Raw genomic sequence first — 23,212 nt, 5'->3', positions numbered from 1 at the left:
CCGGGGGTGCAGGAGGCCACGTGCTGGGCGCTCTTAAAGGTGCAGCTCATGGTGGGCCCTGGAGCCCCAGAGCAAGTCTGGGCAGTCTGGAAAGCTCATGTGGGGAGTAGTGAATTCATGGGCAGAGGCCAGTGCACACTTGTGTGTATTTAGCACAGGGAGCAGGGGCCAGTGGGGGAGAGTGGGATGGGGGGCAGGGAGCAGGCAATGTCCATGCTGCTGATGCTCTGCAGTCTGTGCCACCAGGATGGGCAGCTAGTGGCTCTGGCAGAACCTGTTTGCTCTCAGGTTCCAGCTCCCTGCGTCAGGTTCCTGACCCCTAGTTGCCGGGGATCCCGAGCAGCAGGCCATGGCTACAGGGACCCCGACATCCTGCATCCCTGGGGCGAGGGGACCCCATGAGGTACTCACAGCTGCTGCTTGTCCAGGATCAGAGTGAATCCCCACCTAGAGCAGAGGGACACAAGGCACAATCAGGCCAGGGCAGGTGCTAGAGCCAGAGCTCCGGGTGGGTGGGGGGGGGGGGGGTTGAACTGGGGGGGTCGCAGTGTCCGAGCTGGGGCAGACTGGCAGGTCCCTACCAGGCTGGCTCTGGAGCTGGGGCACTGCAGCTGGGTGATGGGATTAGAGCTCACCTGGCACAAGGGGGGTCGAATCAGGGCTCCTCCTGGCAGAGGTCATGCCCGAGGCTGTAGGACAAGTCTGGTGTAGGGTTAGGGGTAGTGCCTGCAAACAGGGCCGGGAAGTGGGGGTGCTGACAGATGCCAGGCACAGTGCTGGGGCCGGCTCTGGGCAGAGGGTGTGGGGAGGTTACCATCAGTGCAGGCGTTACCGCTCGGAAGGGTCCTGCACCCCGAGCCCGACTCTTACTGGGACGGCGGCTTCAGCTTCTTCCGAATCCCCATGTAAACCTTGGCCATGTTGAGGGGCCACTCCCGCTCCGGCCGGGCACTCTGGAAAGAGAAAGCCAGACACTCAGCCCTGCCCCCATGGACATTCCCCATCCCCCCAGCCCTGTCCTGCCCTCCCCGTCTGCACACCTCCCCTCCCCTCGCCCCGGCCTGCCCTCCTCTTTCTGCCGGCTCTCCTCCCCTTCCCAAGCCCTACACTCTGCTCTCTGCCAGCACCCCTCCCACACTAGCCCAGCCCTTCCAGCCTCACTGGCACCCCTCTCTTCCTCTCCCTGAGGCCTCCTATCCCCACCTGCACCCCTCTCAACCAGCCCCAGGGATGGGACAGGGCCTCCCACTCTGCACAGGGGGAAAGGGCCCCAAGACTCGGGTGTGTGAGGGTCACAGAGAGAATCCAGAACCTTCCCCTGGCACAAGCTGGCCGAACGGCGGCCTCTCAGAGCCAGGTCTGGCAGTCCCTCCCCCCGGACCGCACGCCCCATTCCCGTGGCTGGAGGCAGGGCAGGGCATTGGCTTGCCTGCCCAATCTCTGGGAGAGCTTTCCACCACAGGAGAGGGGGGCCCTGATCCCAGGGGCTGTGGCCGGCCCCCTCCTAGCCCAGCGCTGCACCCGTGTCTGGGCTGCCCTGGAGCGCCAGGTCTGGGTCCTGCTTTACCCTTTTCTCCTTCAGCAGCAGCAGCTTGTGATCCTGGATGACAAAGTATCGCTCCTGAAACTTGCAGCCCAGGAGTTTGGGGGGCTCCTCCCGACACTTCAGCACCCCACACTTGGGGGTCTCGCGCTTGGCACCTGCACGACAGGGGAGAACAAGGGGGTGAGGAATGTCCTCGGCACCCAGAGAGAGGGCCTGGACAGGGCAGGAGCAGGCTGGGGATGGGGATTAGGAGCGGAAGGGGTCAGGGTGTGTGTGTGTGACAGACAATGGTGGGGGGCAAACAGTAGGAGCAGGGGGGTGTCAGACAATAGGAGCAGAGGAGGGATCAAAGTCCCCCTCGCCCTGGCTCTGTCCCCCTGGTTTCCCTGCAGGAGTCGCTGTTTCACAGCCCTGGCTAGCTCCGAGCATCACTAACAGGACAAGTCTCTTTTCACCTCCAGGGTGTGAGGCACAACAGGCACTGACTGCCCCCCCCCCCGCAGGCAGCCTCAGCATAGGCCACAGACTGGGCGGGCCACCGGGACCAGCCAGTGCTGCTGCTCTGGGTCCCATGGCTGGGCTGGGCCAGGGCCAAGGGCCAGAGCCATGGGCAAGGCAGGGCCTGTCAGAGGCCATGGGCAGGGGGATCTGTTGCTGAGCCAGGCTGGGGCCATGGGCAGGGGGAGCTGGGGCTGGGGCCGGACTGGGGCCATGGTCAGGGGAAGCTGGGCCCGGGGCCATGGTCAGGGGAAGCTGAGGCTGGGGCTGGACTGGAGCCATGGGTAGGGGAGCTGGGGCTGGGGCCATGGGCAGAGGGAGCTGGGGCCAGGGCCGGGGCTGGACTGGGGCCATGGGCAGCAGGAGCTGGCCTTGCTCCGTGTGCTGCACCTTGCTCCGCAGGAATGGCCCTGGGCTCAAGCAGGGCCTTGCAGCCCAGTCAAGGCGGGTGGTGCTTACCTGTGAAGAGACAGCTGCCTTGTCCAATGGGAACCTTCCTCACCAGCAGGTAGGCAGTACTGGGCTCAGGCAGCTTGCACCACTGCAGAGCCTGCTCCAGGACCTTCTCCTTGGGGTGCAGGGGACGCTCTACAGAGAGGAAAGGAGGCCGTTTGCACCCCGGGCAGCAGAGGAATTGCCGTGGGCCCTGAGGCCAGGGAGGGTCCAGCTCCCTCAGCAGGGCCAGGCCCGCCACAGCCCAGACAGGGCCAGTGCTGCCATGCTGTGCCAGGGCGCGGGGCTGTCAGAAGGCATGGGCACCCCCTGCCTCTGCAGCATCTGGGGCCGCGGAGGCAGGGAGAGGGGATTCAAGGTGTGAGCGCTGCATGGACGGAGTGGTCCAACCTTCCTCCCCCACAGCCCTATGGGCCCCCTCCCAGCCCCCACCCCCAATGGTGAGCGACCACCCCCGCTCCCATGGAGAAGTGCTGCCGCCATTCAGCCCCCCACTCCAATGACGAGAGGCCACCCCCATCCCTCCCCCTGTCTCCACTGCCACTCACCCAGCCCCCACCCCCATGGTGAGGTGCTCCCCCCGCTACTCACCTGTCCCCCCATCCCAATAGAGAGACAACACTCCCGTCATCCAACCAGCCCCCCCAATGGAGAAGCACCCCTGTCACCCAGGCAGCCCCCAGCCCCCACAGTGGAGAAGCGCCCCCGTCACTCAACCAGCCCCCACCCCCAATGAAGAAGCACCCCTGTCACCCAACCAGGCCCCCCAATGGAGAAACACCCCTGTCACTCAACCCGCCCCCACCCCCAATGGAGAAGCACCCCTGTCACCCAGCCAGCCCCCCAATGGAGAAGCACCCCCGTCACTCAACCAGCCCCCACCCCCAATGGAGAAGCACCCCTGTCACCTAGCCAGCCCCCCCAATGGAGAAGCACCCCTGTCACCCAGCCAGCCCCCAGCCCCCCCAGTGGAGAAGCGCCCCCATCACCCAGCCAGCCCCCAGCACGCCCAGTGAAGAGACGCCCCCGTCACTCACCCAGCTCCCCATTCTCCAGGGCCTCAAAGGTCAGCCAGATGTCCAGGCTCGCTGGCATGTTGCGCATCTCCAGTACCTGATTGGTCAGCTCCTCCGCCGTCATGGTAGGTGACACCTATGGGAAGCGCAGAGATCAGCTCATCCCCAGTCCCCACCCCGGCCAAGGCCTGAGCCTTCTCTGGGTGCCACCGAGTCTGCCGGCAGCAGAATGGGAATTAGCCAGAGAGTGGCGCCCCCACCCACCAGGCACTGGGAGATCTCCCCACCCTGCAGGGCAGCTCCGGCCCCCTGAAGGCTCCCACCCAGCTGACAGCAAGGCCGGGATATGGAGGGTGGGCCATGCAGCTGCCCTGCCCAAGCCATGGCTGCAGCCAAGACATGCTCACTCACCTTCAGGGTGACACAGCAGTCTGGCAGCTTCTGCTCCAGGTAAACCTCAATGATGAGATCTCCAGCCTGTGAGAGCTGCGGGGAGAGAGGGCAGAGGGTGGGCAAAGCCTGGGCGAAGTGCTGGACTGGGAGATTGCCACGGGTGGGTCTGAGCCAGCAGCTCTCAGCGTCTGCCTGCAGGGAGCTGGGGAAGGGGATGCTTGCATGCAGAGTGGCTGCACGCTGTGACCAGTGCCCGGGGTGAGAAGGGTGGGAGTTACAGAGCAGGTTGGGGGCCCCACCCATCAGAGAGAGGGGCCAGGAGGGCGAAGGCCTGGGGCAGGGTGAGGCGGGGAGGCAGGGCCCTTTCCTGTTCCTGGGGAGGCCTCGTAAGAGATGATCTCATTGCAGAGCAAACACAGGGCCCATTGTGTGGCTAGGGCAGCCCATGCTGGAGCTGGGATCTATGCAGGGACTTGCAGCCATGGGCCTGTGGTGGGCTGCTCTCCAGCCATCTGCCTCCACCATGGAAGCTCACCCATGTCCATGGGCCCAGGCAGAGGCCGATGGACAAATCAGCAGGAGGATCCAAGACATGGGGAGTGCATGGCGCCAGTACCTGCACATCCCTCCAGGTGGTGATGAGGCTGTTCTCTAGATCCATCTGCGACACCTGGTCCTCGTCAATCTAGCGGGCAAGAGAAGGGACGTGAGGTGCAGGAGGGAGAGGAGACAGTGCTGGGGGAGGCGGGGCAAGTGGGGGGCTTACGTTGAAAATGCGGACGTAGTTATCAATCAGGTCCTCCATCACCTTGACCTCGTGCTCCCCTTTGCCGTCTGTCTGGAAAAGGCTGGGAGCAAAGAGCAGTGACAGGTTCTTGGTGCTCATCTGATTGAAGTCAGCACATTTCTGCACGCTGCGAGCCGGGGCAGAGAGAGAGAGAGAGTTCTCAGAGTGTGCCCAGCAGCCCCAGCATGGGACGAGGCTGGGCCGTTCAGAACCACCCATCCAGCTGCTGGAGTCAGGCAGAACTTCTTGTTCTAAACCTTTTTCTATTTCCATGGGGGGGAAAAGGTCACAGGGTTATGATATTTTCCACTTTTTTTCATCAAAATGTAAAATTAAAAACTTTAATTTCAACACTTTGAATGTCAAGTTTTTGGCCTTTTGTTCTTCCCTCTTTTGGCCACTGAATGCACTTGAACGTGCGATGGCCTCGGAGCGGGTTTCCCCCACTTCTTCCAATTTCCCTCTGTGTTCTTTGTAACATTTCCACCTTTGGAAAAGTCACATAGCAGCAAAGGGCAGAACTGACTGGCATCTGGCTGCTCCGTGACTCCTCCGGTGTCAGGAAAGTTCTGAAAAGTTACAAATAAAAGGAAGATGGAAAGAAGATGAAAGTGTGAAGCCCCAACTATGGGACATTTTCTGGCAAAATAGAACCAGAAGATAACAACTGGGGAGAAAGGGGAAAAAAACCTCACAAAGATTACAGAATGCTAACCCTGCAAGCTGGTCTGTACCGACCTCTGAGAAATGCAGACAAGTCACCTTCGGTTGCACGATTGCTTGCCATTTTTTGCTGCCAGAGGGAAGGCCCAGCCCCAGACTAACTGCACGGTCCTCCCAGCCTGTCCGCTCAGCTCAGAGACAGGAGCGTGTCCCAGGGCCATTTGTCAAACTCTATACCTGTATCACCCACCACTGGCATTGGCCACTCCATATCCCCAGGGGACCCAGAGACCCTGAAGCTAGGTGGGAAGTGAAGGGGGCAGACAGTGCACACGGCATGTCTGGACTGAACCATGTCAGCCGGTGACGCTCCCCCGATTTCCTAGACCATGCTGTTTCCTGAGGAAGTGACATATGCACACTGCCCGAGGAGGGACAGACTGACCGGTAGAGGTGACCAATCAGAGCAGCCAGTGTCCTGCGGTTGAGGCGGGGCAGGTGGTTGATCAGCTCCTTGTAGCGCTCCAGCCGTTGGGGCTTCGGGGCTATTGCTGGAGGAAGCAGATGGTCATAAACACAACACTGCGCAAAGGCACAACTACCATCACCGGGCATGAGCTGCTGGCCCCAGGCCATGCATGGACTGGCAGGGAGCTGTGCCCCAACTTACCCACACTCACACCAATCACCCGGCCCCTAGTGGGGCCAGTGCTCCAGGTCAGACTGGGATAATTCCCACCCTCTGTGCATTGGTGCAAATGATGGAGCCAGGGGCAGGGGGAGAATGGGGCCCAGAGCGCCCCCCACCAGCGGAGCTCAGCACTGGGCTAGCCTAGGTCTGTCTCTGCCATGTGGCCCTTGGTGGCAGGAGAAGGGGCGTCAGGGTGAGAGGGAGCCCAAGGCAGAGAACAACTGCTGCGTGGCAAGGCCGGGGGACGGCGGGGGGGACGGCAGGGAGATGGGTACCCGCAGCCTCCTTCCACTGGGGGTGCAGCTCCGAGGTGAAGACGGGGTCCTCAAGCTCCCGGAAGAATCTCTTCAGCACATCGGTCACGTCCTCAATGAAGTTGTCGCTGATGCGCAGCTTTACATTGCGGGCATCCCTGCGGAACTGCTCCATCAGCACCTTGATCCGGGATTTGGCCCCGTTCTTCCGGTAAATGCCTTCATGTCGCAGCCCTGTGGGCAGAGCGCGCGAGAGAGAGACCATGTCGTGGGAGCTGCGTGCTAAAGGGGGAGCCCGGATCAGCGCCACCAATGCAGGGGTGGGGCAGGTAGTGGACTAATGGGGAGTGTGCCCTCCCAGCTCTAGATCTCTGTGTGTGTGTGTGCGGGGGTTGGCGGTGGCATAAGCAGGTAGATCACAGTGTGCCCTCCGAGGCCCAGATCAGTGTGTGTGCGTGCGGGGGGTAGCTTGGAGCATGCCCTTGCAGCCTGCTCCCAGTGGCTGCCCCATGCCATCTCAGGAGATGCCTGACGGACAAGTGGGCAGCTCTGCACTGCCCCTGAGGCAGTGCCACCTGCTGCAGAGGAGAACATGGCACAGGGTGTGACATTGTTGACATAATCTGTAACCATATAGATCACTGTTGCAACCACTGTTATATATTTGCAGCAAATATTGTACAAAGGTTGTCGTGTGAGTTGTCTATGGGAAGGTTATGATTTGCTGGTTATGATTATGCTATATCTATATCATTTTTCTAGTTGAAGTTATGAATATTGGCTCTATACTGTCTGTATTTCAAACTTATGCTGTGCTTCTGGGTGACACCCAAGACAAGTTGGTGTCAGCTCAGGCTAGCCTGCTTGATGGCTCATTAAGGACCATCAGCTATACAACTGACCCATTGAAAGAAGGCAGATACACCTTTCAGAGTAGCAGCCGTATTAGTCTGTATCCGCAAAAAGAACAGGAGTACTTGTGGCACCTTAGGCCTTGGCTACACTCGGGCAGCGCTGTGAAGCGCGAGTGTAGTCGCGCCGCCAGCGCTGCGAGAGAGCTCTCGCAGAGCTGTATGTACTCCACCTCTCCGAGGGGAATAGTTTGCAGTGCTGCGAGCGAGCGTGCAGCGCTGCATGCTCTGATTACACTGGCTCTTTACAGCGCTGTACTCGCTGCGCTCAGGGGTGTGTTTTTTCACACCCCTGAGCACAGCAAGTTGCAGCGCTGTACACCGCCAGTGTAGCCAAGGCCTTAGAGACTAACAAATTTGTGACTCAGCAAGGTATACAGAGACATGCCTATGGACAGAACTCTAAGGTTTTTTTCTTGCCATGTGCCCGAATGCTTGTCTTTGGAACAAAGAAAGAAAGGCCACATGACAAGAGACTATAAAAGGCTGCTGCAGCTCCTCCATCTTGTCTTCAATCCTGCTTCAGACCTCTGGTGGGACTTTGCTGCAAACTGAAGCTCTGCACAAAGGACTGAATGACCCATCCCAGCTGTGGATGTACTCCAGAGACTTGATTTGAGCCTGCAGTTTATTCCATCACTGCTGCAAGCCTGAACCAAAAACTTTGCCATTACTGTATGTAATTGATTCCATTTAACCAATTCTAGCTCTCATCTATATCTTTTTCCTTTTATGAATAAACCTTTAAATTTTAGATTCTAAAGGATTGGCAACAGTGTGATTTGTGGGTAAGATCTGATTTGTATATTGACCTGGGTCTGGGGCTTGGTCCTATGGGATCAGGAGAACTTTTTTTTCTTTTACTGGGGTATTGGTTTTCATAACCATTTGTCCCCATACCAAGTGGCACTGGTGGTGATACTGGGAAACTGGAGTGTCTAAGGGAATTGCTTGTGTGACTTGTGGTTAGCCAGTGGGGTAAAACCAAAGTCATCTCTGTCTGGTTGGTTTGGTTTGCCTTAGAGGTGGAAAAACCCCAGCCTTGGGCTGTAACTGCCCTGTTTTAAGCAATTTGTCCTGAATTGGCACTCTCAGTTGGGTCCCACCAAGGGCAGCATCGTTACACAGGGCTCCTGGCAGCACTGCCAGCACCCAGCAGGAGGCGCCAGGCCAGCCCCGAGCAGAGGGGCTCACCGTATTGGGTGATGAAGGCAATGCAGCTGTCCACGAGGATGGGGATATCACTCCTGCTGAGCTGCTGGTCGCGCAGGGCGTTGCCCCGTCCCCCCGCCGAGGCCTGGATGTCCGCACACCATGCTGCGAAGTCCATCCGTGTCACCCCCTGCAGGTAAAAGGTCCTGAGGACAGGGCAGAGAGCAGGGGATGAAACTCAGCTGGGGACACAGTGCAGGGCCTGACTCCCACAGCACCCCCACCCCAGCTCTGTTCCTGCCCCTGGCACACCCCACTGCCCTGGTGCAGGCACGGGAGAGCTGGCTGGCTCCTCCCACCAGACACAGGCCTGTCTACAGGCACGGCCCCCGCCCAAGCCCCAAGGGGCAGGGCAGACATTTAGGGGAGACCTGGGGGGTGGAGGGGCATAGCTTGGAGCATGCCCTCCCAGGCCCAGATCGGCTAACCCCAGTGGGGCTCAGAGCAATGGGGGGAATTAGACAAAAGGAAAATCTAGGGTGAGCCTCAGGTTGCCCCCCGTGATGAGGGGCCCCACTGCGGAGCTGTTCAGCCTGCGCTGGCCCAGCAAACACAGCACTGCTCCCACCCTGGGGCAAGGATTAGATTCCCCCGCCCCCATGCAGGCTCATGCAGGCTCCTCTCCCCCAGCTGTGCCCAGACTCCACTCCCTGGGAGTCCACTGACCAGGCTGTCTGTGTGTTTATTCCCTGCCCCCCCCAAGCTTAGTCTGTTCCAGACCCTGGGCCAGTAACACCTCCTTGCAGGCAGGAGGCGCTGCCCATCTGCCCAGGGCATCCCGCGAGAGGGCGGCTGGGGTTCAGCCTGCGCCATGTCCCGGCAGAGCTCACCTCCCCATCTCCACCAGGATCAGCACCTCCTTCTTCTCAGGAGTCTCAGTGAGGGGGACCACGCCTGCACAGGAGCAAATGGAGACTTCAGATGCAAATCCCACCTAGGGGCCAGGGAGAGACCTCGCGCAGTGCCGGGCCCCCACTGAGCCCCTCAGGGTCAGCTAGAAGGATCCCGATGCTTTACATACCGTGTACGTGCAATCACTGACCCAGCACCAGAATGCAGCCTCTGGGGTGGGGCATGGCTGGTGGTGAACAGCGCTCACTCAGCCACACAGCACAAGGCTCACTGACCCAGCACCACAATGCAGCCCTACTGGGGTGGGGCACAGCTGCTGTTTCCCACAGTTGGAACAGGCGAGGGCTGTACTCACTGAGCTCCTGCAGCCTCCGGAGGTTGATGCTGTCCTCGGCTGCGCCCTCCTCCCCCGGGCAGAAGAACAGGTGGGCTTTCTGCAGGATGAAGAAGCCCTGCAGCCACTGCTCAGGACTGAGCATGGATCTGCAGCGCAACTGTCCCACTCTCTGGAACTCGTAGCCCAGCAGGCAGTGACAGCTGAGCGGTGTGAACCACTGCATGGGATGGAGAGACCAGTTAGATCTGGACTGAGTGCAGGGTGAGGGCATCGCAGAGGGCTGTGCCCCAGTTTGGGTGGCTGGGGGTGGGGACAGGAACAAGGCGAAGGACTATGCCCTGCATTGGGGATGGAACCAGGGCAGAACACTATACCCTGCGTATGTGTGTGGAGGGGGACAGTGCCAGGGCGGGGGGCTATGCCCCATGTGGTGGGTAGGAGGGATGCTGATTGGATCCTGGACCCCCCAGCCAGCAGCATGCCAGTTTGGGGGCGGGTCTGTCATGCCAGGGAGATGAGGCAAGTTAGTGCTGCAGCTCTCAGCAGCAGTTTCCCAGCCTGACCCATGGCTGGTGCTGCTAGGCACGGTGCCGCACTGGGCCTGTGCCCTGGGTGACTGTGTCACACACCTTGCCGATGGCGCTGGCCCAGGCCTGCAGGGTGTCCAGCCCGTCAGCTCCCAGCTGCTGCACTTTGTCGCCACTCAGGAAAAGCTCCAAGGTGAAGCGGAACCTGTAGATGAAGGCAAAGGCATTGGGGGGCAGGGCTCCCCCAGCAGCCCAGGGCCCTGCCCCCCACAGCCTTTGCACTCTGGTCCAGCAGTGAAAATGACCCTTCCCAAGGCCTAAGCCTGGGCCGTACTGAGCTCTGCTGCATGGAGGCCATGGCCCTGAGGACTGGCCCTGCTCATGGGGCTGGCTAGGCCCAGGGCGCAAGGCCAGCAGGTGGCCGGAGGGCAGCTGGCCCTTCCAAATGGCCCAGCTCTAGCTGCCTCCCTGCACACAGGAGCCAGAGTGCGACTCACCCAGGCAGCAGGAGGAGGGGGCCCAGGGTCACTAGGTAGCCTTCACTGGGACATCTGCAGCACCAAGCAGGAGACCCCAGTGGTGAGGGTTTGGGCCCAGTGGGGCGAACTCAGAGGGCCTGGTTATGGATAGCCTCATGAGGCAGGGAGCTTGCTGCGGGGACTCAGCAGGCCCAGCCCCTGCACCACAGCCCCTTCAGCATAAGGGCATAGTGCCCCTTCACTGCTAATCCCCCTGCCTCCCCAGTGCATGTCCCCGGAACTGCTCGGACCCCAAGGTGCCTGCCTGCCTCTCCCAGCAGGGCAGTGCCGTGCCATGCCCAAGCCCCTGCCTGCACCCAGTGCCTGGGGGTCTCGCTGCCTCTGATCCACTCACCACATGGGGGCTCCGGCGAGGGCCTGGACCCTGGGGGATTTCGGGGAGTAACCTGCCTGTGCTCCGGCCAGGATGCCGATTGAGGTGGAAGAAGGTGGGCGTTCCCCCGGGGTGCAGATGGGGAAGGGGCATGTCCCCTCGGGGCAGGGTACCTGTCTGGAGGCCCAGGACTGGCCAGTCCATCTGCTCTGCTCACGCCCAGCGAGACCATGTCAGCCAGCTCAACCTTCCCCACTAACTCAGAACACTTGTCAGTCTCGTAGAAGAGGAGAGACTTCTCCAGGGAGCACCAGACGCGGTGCAGTTCTGCAGGGAACACACTGTCAGCAAGGGCAGGTCCCTGCCACACCGAGCAGCCTCTCTCCATCCTAGCCACCATGGGGCCTGGCCCATACCTACCATCTCTGCTCTTCCTGGTGCTGGAGAGCTTGGAGAGGGCTGGTGCCTTGTAGAGGTAGCCACTGTGCACCACAGGCTGGGTGATCTCATTGTAGACCCCTTCCAGACTCAGCTCCTGCGCACTGGGGCTCCCTGCCAAACACAATAACCTAAGAACGGCCATACTGGGTGTGACATTATTGACATGAACTGTGACTGTATAGATCATTGTTGCAACCAGGGTCCTATGGTGGCACCAGGTCTTGTACAGAAGAGCTCTAGTGGGGGTGTCTATGGAAAGGTTGTAGTTTGCTGGTTATGATTATGCTGTCTGTATGTGTGTATCATTTTTGTACTTGAAGTTATGAATATTGGCTATGTACTTGTATCTCAGTGTGTTTGATTCTAAGTAGCCTCAGTGAAGCATTTGTTCAGCTTCTTGAGAAAGGACTATTCTCAATAAATGCCCAATCAAGAAACACTTAACTGACAATGGACTTTGGGAGATGCCAATCCACATCTGAACTTTCCTGGGAACATTCAAACTAACATGTAAACAATGGTGTCGAACTGCAAAAAGCTGAATCATTCATGGACATGTGACTTGCCCAGGTGGCTACAAACTCCATCTTGTTGCTGTGATTTTGCACAGAACAAAGGGGTTTCCACCCACAAGGAGAGAATATAAAAGGCCCTGGAAGCCTCTCCATTTTGTCTTCAGCTGGCTTAAGGGATGGCCTCTCCACCCCCCAAGAGATGCCTGAAAGAAACTGGAACAAAGGACAGTAACTATGAGGGTGTGAGTGATTGCTGGGCCCAGACTAGGAAGGAGTCCAGTCTGTGAAAGAAGCTTATTGGAACAGCTCTAAGGGTGAGATTTACCTGTATGCAGTTTCTTAATGTATTAGGCTTAGACTTGCTTGTTTTGTTTCATTTTGCTTGGTAACTTACTTTGTTCTGTCTGTTATTACTTGGAACCACTTAAATCCTACATTTTATACTTAATACAATCACTTTTGCTTATTATTGAACCCAGAGTTAGTGACTAATACCTGGGGGAGCAAACAGCTGTGCATATCTATCAGTGTTATAGAGGACAGACAATTTATGAGTTTACCCTGTATACGCTTTATACAGAGTAAAATGGATTCATTTGGGGTTTAGGCTCCCAGAAAGACTGAATACTGGGTCCTGGGAAAGTCTCTGTTAACTAAGAAACCCCTGAACTGCAGGGGGGTGTGGCCCAACCTCTTGGTCTGTGCTGTAACTGACTGGAGTGTCTCACTCAGCAACACAAGAGTGGAAGGAAGCCTTCTCTGGCAGGGGGGTTTGTTCTCAGTGGTACCCCAGCACATCTAGTGACAGTCTTAAGGGGGTTTCTGTGACCGAAGCTGTCACACTGGGTCAGAGCAATGGTTCATCTAGCCCAGTGTCCTGTCTTCTGACAGTGGCCAATGCCAGGTGCTTCAGAGGGAATGAACAGAACAGGGCAATTATTGAGTGATCCATCCCCTGTTGTCCTCTCCCAGCTTCTGTCAGTCAGAGGCTAGGGACACGCAGAGCTTGGGATTGCATCACTGACCATCTTGTCTGATAGCCATTGATGGACCTATCCTCCAGGAATTTATATAGTTCTGTTTTGAACCCTATTATACGTTGGCCTTCACAACATCCCCTGGCAATGAGTTCTACGGGTTGACTGTGAGTTGTTTGAAGAAATACATCCTTGTGGTTTTTTTTTACCTGCTGCCTATTAATTTCATTGGGTGACCCCAGCTTTTATGTTATGTGAAGTGGTCAATAGCACTTCCCTAGCCACTTTTTCCACACCATTCCTGATTTTATAGACCTCTATCATATCCTCCCTTGGTCATCTCTTTTCTGAGATGAACAATCCCAGTCTTTTTAATCTCTCCTATGAAGCTGTTCCATACCCCTAAATCATTTTTGTTGCCCTTTGAATTTTTTCCAATTCTAATATCTCTTTTTGACATGGGTGACCAGAATTGCATGCAGTATTCAAGGTGTGGGCTTAACATGGATTTTACTCCTGAGGGCATTCTGCACGAAAAAATTATTATGCGCACAATATTTTAAAATTCTGCAAATGTTATTTGTCAAATAAATGTGGAGGCTCCAGCATGGCACTGGGGAGCACAGGCCACTGTGTTGGGGGGTTCTGGGTGCAACAGTAATGGGACTCTGCAGGGGGGTCTAGGTGAAGGTGGTTAAGGCTCAGCAGGGGAGGTCTGGGTGTGGGGGGCTCAGTGGGGGATTCCAGATGCTGTGGGAGTGGGGCTCAGTGGGGTGGGGATCCATGTGCAGTAGGTTGGGGTTTGGTAGGGTGAGGATTTGGGTGCAGGTGGCTTGTCAGGGTGGTCCAGGTGCAGTGGGAGTGGGCTCGTCAGAGGGGGTTCTGGGTATGAGGGGGTCTGGATGCACGGGGATTGGGCGGATGGGGGAGCAGCTCCCAGTACAGTGATACCTCCCCCTGCAGCTCAGGAGTGATGGGCGCAGGAAGCGTGCGGCAGTCGGAGGGGGAGTTTGCAGAGCTTCCTACAGCCAGGGGAGAAATCTGGGGGTGGGTCTGACATGGCCCCGAATGCCGTGCAGGGGAAGAGGAAGTTCCATCCTCCCCAGCCCAGCCGGGACTAGCAGCTGAGCCCGGCACAGGATAGGAGCCACCAGTCGGGTCTTCTTCAGTCCAGCCCACTGCCCCACAGTGATTTACCTCTCTGCTGGCTGCCCTTGGCACCCGAAACGTACTGCTGGGGAGGGTCGTATGACCGCTCTTATGACTTCCCTTTGCTTCCCTGTCAGAAAGTCATTTTTCTACAGGGAAGCAAAGAAATATGTGGGGGACATAAATTTTGTGCAGTGGTGCAGAATTCCCCCAGGAGTAGCATTTATATGGTGGCATTATGATATTTACTGTCTTATCTTCTATCCCTTTCCTAATGGTTCCTAAAATTCTGTTAGCTTTTTGATTACTGCTGCACAATGAGCAGAAATTTTCAGAGAACTATTCACAATGACTCCAAGATCTCTTTCCTGATGGATAACAGCTAATTTAGATCCCATCATTTTGATATGTATAGTTGAGATGATGTTTTCCAATGTGCATTACTTTGCATTTATCAACATTAAATTTCATTTGCCATTTTGTTACCCAGTTACGCAGTTTTGTGATGTCCCTTTGTAACTCTTTGCAGTCTGCTTTGGACTTAACTATCTTGAGTAGTTTTGTATTGTCTTCAAATTTTGCCACCTCACTGTTTGCCCCTTTTTCCAGATCATTTATATTGAACAGCACTGGTCACACCACTATTTACCTCTCTCCATTCTGAAAACTGACCATTTATTCCTACCCTTTGCTTCCTGTCTTTTAACCAGTTACTGATCCATGAAAGGACCTTCCCTCTTATCGCATGACAGCTTACTTTGCTTAAGAGCCTTTGGCGAGGGACCTTGTCAAAGGCTTCCTGAAAGTCCAAGTACACTACATCCACTGGATCCCCTTTGTCCACATGCTTGCTCATGCCCTCAAAGAATTCCAATAGATTGGTGAGGCATGATTTATCTTTACAAAAGATGTGTTGACCCTTCCCCAACACACTGCAGAGGGTAGCAGAGCAAAACCTGTGGCTGCCCTGACCCCATGGAAACATTGCCACCTTGTGGGAGTTGGGTGGTGACTCTGGGCAGGTCAATGGAACAGAGACCAATGGTCCAAGTGTGGGGAAGGGGGGGGTGTTCCAAAAGCAGTGGGTTCCATGTGAGGCTGGGAGATTCCATGTGGGACAGGGTTGGTTCCATGTGGGGCAGTGGGGTTCTGGGGGAGGTGGAGTTCTGTGTTGGCAGCGGGTTTCCGGGGGTGGTGGATTGCCTGCGGAGCAGAGAGTCCCCTCCTAGTGCAGGACACAGGGGGCTCACAGGCATCCCTCTCAGTTTGCCATGGCTCAAAGCTGGGCGCAATGTGGGATAATGACAAAGCTGGCCCCTGCGGGACCTGGAGAACTGTGGGATCGGCCCCTTGGGATGACTGGCTCTGGCTGAAGCCTCAGCCTCACGGCTCTCTTCTGATGCCCCAATGTTCCACGGGAAAATGGGTGGCACAAATTTGCCAACGCAGAGGGCAGCAGAACCAGAATGGGCATGAGCAGGGGTGGGGGGCACTGACAGATAAGCCATCCCCCACCACCACTGTGAGGCAGGGGGCTCTGGGATCTCCAGTTACCTGGATGGTTCCCATGCCAGCTGTTCTCAGGGGTCTGCCAGAGCTCGGTTCCCTGCGACCCATCGCAGCCCCCTGTGTCAGCTGCCATCCCGGCTTCAGTGGCAGAGAAGAACTGCAAGATTGTCTTCAGCAGGCCGGGCCCTGCCACAGCAGCACAGAGCGCCTAGGGCGAGAGACACAATCAGTGGACCAGGGCTCCCAAGCCATTGCATGCCCCCTGCTCCATGGGCACCTGGCTGCCAGCTCAGGGGAAGGAAGGGGAGCAATGCATGCATGTGTGCCCACACAGAAGGTCGGGCCTATCCTGCCCATCCCCACGGCCTCTGAGCCCCTGCCACAAGTGCAGGAGGGGGTGTTAGTCAGTGAGGGAGTTCACTGCGCTCTCCAGAGCCTGTGCCAAGCCCAGCCTGCCGGTTACCTGCAGCACGTCATCCTGGGAGGTGTAGCGGGGGTGCGGGCGGCGGTACCGCCCATCGCGGTATTTGTGAGTGATGAAGACCTGTCTCTGCTCTGCGCTGGAGTCTGGGTAGAGGGCCTCAGAGGGCGGGAGGCGCGCGGCCCAGAACCGGTTCGCTCGCTCGTTCCCCAGCACGATGAACAGCTGAATGAGAGCGCAGAGTCACTGAGGGAGGGGGCGAGATAGCATGGGGGGATCCTGTGGATTGTCGAGGGGGGACATCGCAAGCCCCTGGAGGGGGCTGGGTGTCAAAGATGGACTGGGGATGCCCTGGGGGAATGCAGTGGGTCCTCTCCCCCGTGCCAGGGCATCCCCAGGAAGATGAACCCCCACTTCCCCCTCCGCCAGACCCAGACTGTGACACACATTTCTGTAATGTCAGCTCTGCCTTGTGGGCGCTGGCCATGGCAGCGCATGGGTGGGGGCGAGCTGGGCAGTCTCTGTACCTGGACAATCTCATTGCTCCAGACACTGGTGTCGAGCTTCAGGCTCTGCACCTTGGACACGCTGGAGCCCAGGCTCCGGTGCTGACCTGTCAGGAGCAGCAGAGAGACTGTGAGCAGCCCAGCTGCATAGCAACTGCACAATTGCTACGCCACCAACCCGGCCGGCCAATCCACCCACCTGCCCAGCCAGCTGGCCCACCTTCTGACCCAGCCACACAGCCTCACACTGACCCGCCTGCCCCATATTACTGACTTGCCCACCATCCCACCGACCCACCTGGCCTATGTACTGACCCACCCACCCGCAATGCCACCGACCCGCCTGGCCCATATACTGACTCATCCTCCCACTGACCCACCTAGCACATATACTGACCCACCCACCCGCCATCCCACCGACCCACCTGGCCCATATACTGACTCGCCCACCCGCCATACCACTGAGCCGCCTGGCCCATATACTGACCCACCCACCCACCCACCCTCCCACTGACCCACCTGGCCAATATACTGACCCTCCCCCTGCCATCCCACCGACCCGTTTGGCCCATATACTGAGCCCCGCCCCACCATCCCACCCACCCACCTGCCCATATAGTGAACCACTCACCTGCCATCCCACTGACCCGCCTGGCCCATATACTGACCCACCTGCCCCCCATCCCAGTGACCTGCCTGGCCTATATACTGACCTGCTGAGCCACCATTCCTCCGACTCACCTGGCCCATATGCTGACCCACCCACCTGCCATCCCACATGCCTGCCTGGCTCATATACTGACCCACTCTCCCGCCATCCCACCCCAATTGTCCAATATACCTGCCCATCCAACCACTGACCCATCCACCCGCCATCCCACCTGGCTGATACACCCACCCATCGACCTACCCAACTGATATACCCGCCCGCCCAAACACAAACTCACCCAGCTGATATATTCCCTCGCCCACCTGCCAACCCGCCTGGCTGATATACCACCCACCCGCCCCATATACCAACCCACCCACCCGATATACCCCACCACCAACCCGCGCAGCCGATATACCAACCTGCCTACACACTGACACACCCAAGCAGATATACTGCCCCGCCCAGCCGGTATACCCACTCACCAACCCACCCGGCCAATATACCCAGCCTCCCAAACTATCTACTGCCCCGCCCAGCCCCCGCTCCCACGGATCCGTCAAGCGCTCTTACCCACCCCTCCCCCGCCGGCAGGGAAGGGAGGGAGGAAATGCACTGGCCTGCACACTGCTTGCAGATCACCACGCACAGGTTGATGGATGCCCAGTCAGGGCTCAGGGCTCTGCAGTCAGCACAGAACTTGTTGGCTTTGTTGGACCAGATTTTCTCGGCCACCTCGTAGTCATACAGCATCTCTGCAATGGCGTCCTGCAGCGCCTCCATCCACTCCCGCTTTTCCCGCTCCGACTCAGCCACGAAGCTGGGCAAAGGCACAGCCAGGAAACTCAGAGTGTCCTGGGCTTGTCCTTGGGCACCCGAGTTACACAGAGTCCCGCTGCAGCACCCAGGTAAGCTGGGGCACCCAATACGCTGCCCAGCCTCAAGCCAAACCCCCGACTGGCGCCCCCCAGCGCAGTTACCTGAATATCTTGAATGGGCTGATGAGCTCGAAGCTGCGGTTCTTGGCCTCCCGGATGGTGGCGCCGTGGAGCTCGATCAGGCAGATGGCGATGCCCATTTTAAAGAACTACGAATGGAGACGGATGCAGTGAGAGGCTGCAGCCTTAGACCTGCAGTGCCATGGCCCAAACCCAGGGGGCACAGCACCCCCAACCCTGCAGGACAGCTGCACACACTCCAGGAACATCCACAGACAGAAATGCCCGCATGGGGCATTCTCCCCCTTGGCATGCCAGTGGGCTCGCTTTGCCAGCCTGCACTAAGACTCCACACAAGCACATACCCTGTGGGGTCGGGGATGTGGGCACCCCCCGCCCCACGCTACCCATGCCAGGAATAACCCAGCCCTGGTGAGGTGGGGACTCAGACTCTGCTCTTACAGCCCAGGCCTGTCTGCTACACTATCCTCTCTGCCCTATCCCCAGTCCCTGGCTCCTCACGCATGCTGCTGGGGGTGGGCCAGGCGAGGGAGAATGGCCACCCTGTGTTACGGAGGGGGAGCAACCGGCCCTGGAGCCAGGGGCCACCATCTCCCCCATCCCAGCCCAGTGCCCTCTCCTTTGTCAGGTCCCGCAGGGGAAGGGGCTGGTCCCCAGTCAGAGCAGCCTGGCCCGCGCTGGCGTTAGGCACACGTAAAGCCGCGGGGGCTGCAGGAAACGCCCCCAAACCGCACCTGAGCGGGCATCCCCAGCTCCTTGGCCTGCCCACAGGTGTGGGCATACAGGCTCCGGGCCATTGTCTCTGCTCTCGGCCACAGAGGCCTCAACAGCATGTGGGTCCCCCCCTTGGGAGTCCCAAGCTGGGGCCGTTGGGTGCTGGGCCCAGGCTTGCCGGGGTGGCCTCAGACTCAGCCTGGCTTCATGCTGCTGGGGGACTCTGGGGCTCCCCACCTGCAGCACGGCCAGGCCCCGCCTTGCTCACCTGCTCGTTCTTGTACAGCCACATGTTGGCCAGGCTGAGGGCTGCAAACAGCTTGGACTTGTGGCCCTTGAGCTCCAGGGCGCCACACTTCTGGCAGTGAGTGCTGGTGGCCAGGCGGGGCCGGGGGCTGACCAACCGCTGCTCTGCCACCTTCCTCTGCAAGGTGGAGCACCACTCGTTCCTCTGAGCTGCAGGGCACAGCAGCGGCGGGGTGGAGACAGGCAATGAGTGTCCACACGCAGTCCGGTACCACCGGCTCTGGGCGTAGCCAGGACACCACGGATGGAGCCCACCCCCCAGGCTCGGGAAGCAGAGCAGGGATGAGCAACTGGCCCAGCAGCAGCAGAGGGGCACTTGCTGCGGCAGATCTTGGGGAGCTCCCCGTGGTGGCAGGCTGGGCCGGGGGAGCAGCAAGCGCTGTCACTGGGAAGTAGGGACTCCACGGGGAAGCAGTGACTGAGGGAGGCCATGGGTGGGGGTGCGGGGAGAGGAATGGTCCGTACAGGGGGCACAGAGATCGGGCTGGAGGAAGCAGCTGGGGCGGGGGAAAGAGTTGTGGATGCAGGCACCTAAGGGAGTTTGGGCTGAAGGACCCACAGTGGGGGAGGGGGCTCCGACTTGGGAGGGGAGGGCTGAGGATGGAGGAAACCCTCAAGGGGGTTTGGGCTCTGGCTGGGTGAGGGGAAAGCTCTGGCCAGGAGCTGTGGATTGGGGTGGTCTCTGGCCAGGGGGGCTCTGGCCGGGGGCTGTGGATAGGGGGTGGTTTCTGGAGGGGGGTCTCTGGCTCGGGGTCTCTCTCACCTTCATTCTCGGCTCTGAAGAGAAAGATCCTGTGGCTCGTGACGACCTGGAACTTGTTCTCCTTGGTGGCGCGTGCCATCTCGATGACAGAGAGCGGGATCACACCCTTGGGATATGGCTCCTGGAATGACCCCATGAGGGTTACACCCCAGCTCTGACAGGACCCCATTGCCCCTGCTGGCAGTGCGCCCCCTTCAGGCAGGGCCCAGGGAGTTTGCTTTGGGCTAACTTAGTGTTTATGTGGCCCTTTTGTTACCTAGCAGCTCTGTGTTCTTGGGGAACCAGGGCGCAGTACCCAGCCTGTCTGACTCATGAAAGCCTTCCCTGTCACCCAGCCTCTGCTTGAACCAAAACCGATCAGAAGAAAGACTTACAAAAAGCAATGAAAAGGCAGTGGGAGACACGCCTAAACCCTTGGGATAAGAGCGACAGGATTAAGGAAACCCCCCTAGCTTCATTTGCATCAAAGATGAGACAAGGAGGCATCTCCATTAGTATACAGAATGGAGAACAGAGATTCCAAGGCAAGAACCGCACAGAACTCTGGGACCAGAAAAGCAGGGAAGCACTGCATGATGGGGGATCTCTGCTCCAGATGTTAGTGAACCTACGCCCACACACACCCAGCTCAGTAGTTATCAGACCAATGCTAGTAATGAATCCTTTATTGGTATCCAAAATAGTGAAGCTGCCTAATTGCATTGTGAGCTCCCTCCACGGAACACAGCCCATAGCCAGGAACGATCAGCTTCCATTATCTAGCCTGAACAAAACAACTTTGGTATACTTCCTTGAGCCATCAGTGTACACATAAACAAATCTAGTGTTCTCCCTTGAACCATTTATGTGTATCTACAAAACCCCCTACCCATGCTCAAGTAAGTGCTCTGATGCCTGGATACAAAATCTGCTTCATCTTCTCCTGACTGATCGTGCTGGGGGCTCTGCCTGTCTCCAGCACTCCGGACCCTCAGCTACCCCCACCACCTGGGACCTCTAATCGATTCAAGCTTCACAGAGTGGTGAGAATCCAGCTCTCTCTGTCTCTAGGTATTGCCTTCTGACCCTGACTTGTGTGATCAGTTAGTTTTCTAAAGCTGACTTTTATAATCAAGTTTAAGTTAGATTTAATATTATAACTGTTTTGTTTGTTTGGCTCCCCTATGGTTATTACCTGGCAATAAATACCTTTCATGGTTAAGCTGGTTGCTTCTTTCTCTCTCTCTCTCTCTCTCCCCCCCTTGTGGGTGTTTTTGGCTTCCTCATTCGCTCTGCAGCAACGCTCCTCGTACCTAAGCTAAACGATCCCTGCAGCACCCAAAAATCCTGTGGGGTTTGCTCATCAAGTGGGGTTACTACCAGAACAATTGTAACGTGAAAGTGGGGATAGAGACGTGCTGAACCTGGGACATATGAGGGTGGCAGCTTGGAAGTGCTGCTCGACCCAGTCCGCTGAGTCCAGGGACATATAAGGAGTCAGCTTGTGAGTGTTGATTAACCCGGTCCTCTCATATGTGTGTTCATCTAATTCTAGGGCTGGAAGAACCCAGCCCTGGGGAACCTAGGTCCTGCAGGATAGCTCCATTGGAGGAACTTGCAGCAGGGAGAAGTAGAGCTCCGTATGAGAACACAAGTGATACCAGCTATACATTGATAGAAGTACAGAACTCCCCCCACCCCCAGAAAAGTAACGGTAATAAATGAGCATACCCCAAAGTAACAGGCAAAGCTGGTAACACTGTCCTAGCCCAGCCCCCTCCCAGCCCTAATAAGGCAGGGCAGTGGGGTAACTGTGTGCCCAGAGAGGGGAGGGCTCTTGTTGAAGATGAGGCCACGCAGGGCCAGGATCAGAGCCGAATTCCTGGCTCGCAGTCCCATGCTCAGACCAAGCTGAGTCCCAACACATCTCAGTGACTCCTGGCCCCAAGCACAGGCCAGAAGCGGTGGAGCTGCCACCCAGGTGTTCAAGAAGGAGAAAGGTCGCGTGGCACAGTGCTCACACCAGGCCTGTTCAGCAGTGCCCAGAGCTGTGTGGAACTGGGCTAAGTGAGCTCTGCTCTAGGAGCAGTTTTACCATTGCGCCGCACTGGCATGACTGACGACACGAGGTGCAGGACACTGGGCCCACCGTGCCACCCAGCTGGGTTCTGCACAGTGGCTCTACTGCCATCCGCCTCCTTACCCAAGCTGGGGCCTGGCTTCCACGCCAGCGTGGCTGGGGAGAGGTTCTGCATTCTGCTCCAACCAGGGCTGGCTTTAGGCTGATTCCCCCGAATCGGGCCCCACACTTAAGAGGGCCCTGCGCCCTGTGCCTAAGAGGACCCCGTGCCCAGTGGCCTTTTTAATTTGTACTCACCCGGTGGTGCACCGGATCTTCGGCGGCACTTCGGCGGCGGGTCCTTCACCCGCCGCCAAAGTGCAGCGAAGACTCGGAGTGCCGCCCGGTGAGTACAAGCCCCATGAATCGGGCCCCGCACTTGCTAAAGCCGGCCCTGGCTCCAACAGCACCAAGTTAGAGTTCCCAGCACTCCCAGCAGGCGAGCCCTGGCAAGCTGCTGGCCAAGTGTGAGTAAACAGGATCTGAATGAAGGCTTCCCTGACAGCTAGGTGGGAGGGGGGAAGAGACCCTGGGTGTGTTTATGTAAATACAGTTTGCTCCTGCTTTGCTTAGATTTGGTAGATATCAGCTGATGGGGCGGTGTTTTGCTCATTGTAATCAACTTGGCTGATGTTGGGTCACAAATTATGTTACTACTGAATGTGGAGGTAGTGAAATATGGTTACCAATGTTTGTAATTATTGTGGGAATACAGAAAAGAAGGACTGTGCTTAACCTGTCCCAAAGGAGGGAGTCACTTTCAGCTTAAAGAATCTTGGTAAAACAATGGCTTAAATGTTTGAGTACTGTAAAAGTTAAGTGGGCACTAGATCTCCCCAGTCAGAAGGCTGTACACCCTCAACCAGGGTCTTCTGTAAGACTGGTTCAACCTGTTTTTCCTCACTGTTGAAAGAATAGAGCTAAATAGGCTTCACTAGGAGCTGCTTTTGTTATGTTAAATGGCTCACTGAGAGCTGAAACCAGTTGTGGTGAGACTGTGGCCTTGGCTACACTGGTGCTGTACAGCGCTGCAACTTGCTGCGCTCAGGGGTGTGAAAATGCCCCTCCCCCGAGCGCAGCGAGTGCAGTGCTGTAAAGCGCCAGTGTAATCAGAGCCTGCAGCGCTGCATGCTCGTTCGCAGCGCTGCAAGCTACTCCCCTCAGAGAGGTGGAGTACATACAGCGCTGCGAGACAGCTCTTGCAGCGCTGGTG

At 57.6% G+C, this 23,212-nt stretch overlaps 1 protein-coding gene across 1 annotated transcript in view; it reads right to left on the bottom strand.

The window, feature by feature from the left end:
• ARAP3 (ArfGAP with RhoGAP domain, ankyrin repeat and PH domain 3) overlaps window positions 1–23,212 on the bottom strand; it is a 48,084-nt gene that overhangs the window by 5,015 nt on the left and 19,857 nt on the right. The window contains exons 7-29 of the mRNA XM_065409796.1: window positions 19,902–20,022; window positions 19,101–19,288; window positions 18,140–18,246; window positions 17,780–17,979; window positions 16,532–16,617; window positions 16,047–16,229; window positions 15,629–15,791; window positions 11,413–11,544; window positions 11,166–11,319; window positions 10,243–10,345; window positions 9,632–9,830; window positions 9,255–9,318; window positions 8,407–8,570; window positions 6,323–6,535; window positions 5,802–5,907; window positions 4,673–4,820; window positions 4,523–4,591; window positions 3,925–3,999; window positions 3,535–3,649; window positions 2,504–2,632; window positions 1,568–1,701; window positions 871–953; window positions 412–447 (exon numbers count right to left, since the gene is read on the bottom strand). Coding sequence (XP_065265868.1) covers window positions 412–447; window positions 871–953; window positions 1,568–1,701; window positions 2,504–2,632; window positions 3,535–3,649; window positions 3,925–3,999; window positions 4,523–4,591; window positions 4,673–4,820; window positions 5,802–5,907; window positions 6,323–6,535; window positions 8,407–8,570; window positions 9,255–9,318; window positions 9,632–9,830; window positions 10,243–10,345; window positions 11,166–11,319; window positions 11,413–11,544; window positions 15,629–15,791; window positions 16,047–16,229; window positions 16,532–16,617; window positions 17,780–17,979; window positions 18,140–18,246; window positions 19,101–19,288; window positions 19,902–20,022 — 2,972 coding nt within the window. The remainder of the gene's footprint in view (window positions 1–411; window positions 448–870; window positions 954–1,567; window positions 1,702–2,503; window positions 2,633–3,534; window positions 3,650–3,924; window positions 4,000–4,522; window positions 4,592–4,672; window positions 4,821–5,801; window positions 5,908–6,322; window positions 6,536–8,406; window positions 8,571–9,254; window positions 9,319–9,631; window positions 9,831–10,242; window positions 10,346–11,165; window positions 11,320–11,412; window positions 11,545–15,628; window positions 15,792–16,046; window positions 16,230–16,531; window positions 16,618–17,779; window positions 17,980–18,139; window positions 18,247–19,100; window positions 19,289–19,901; window positions 20,023–23,212) is intronic.

Source organism: Emys orbicularis, chromosome 8, assembly GCF_028017835.1.
Source record: "Emys orbicularis isolate rEmyOrb1 chromosome 8, rEmyOrb1.hap1, whole genome shotgun sequence".
Lineage (NCBI taxonomy): Eukaryota > Metazoa > Chordata > Testudines > Emydidae > Emys > Emys orbicularis.
This window is presented reverse-complemented; position numbering and strand designations above follow the sequence as displayed.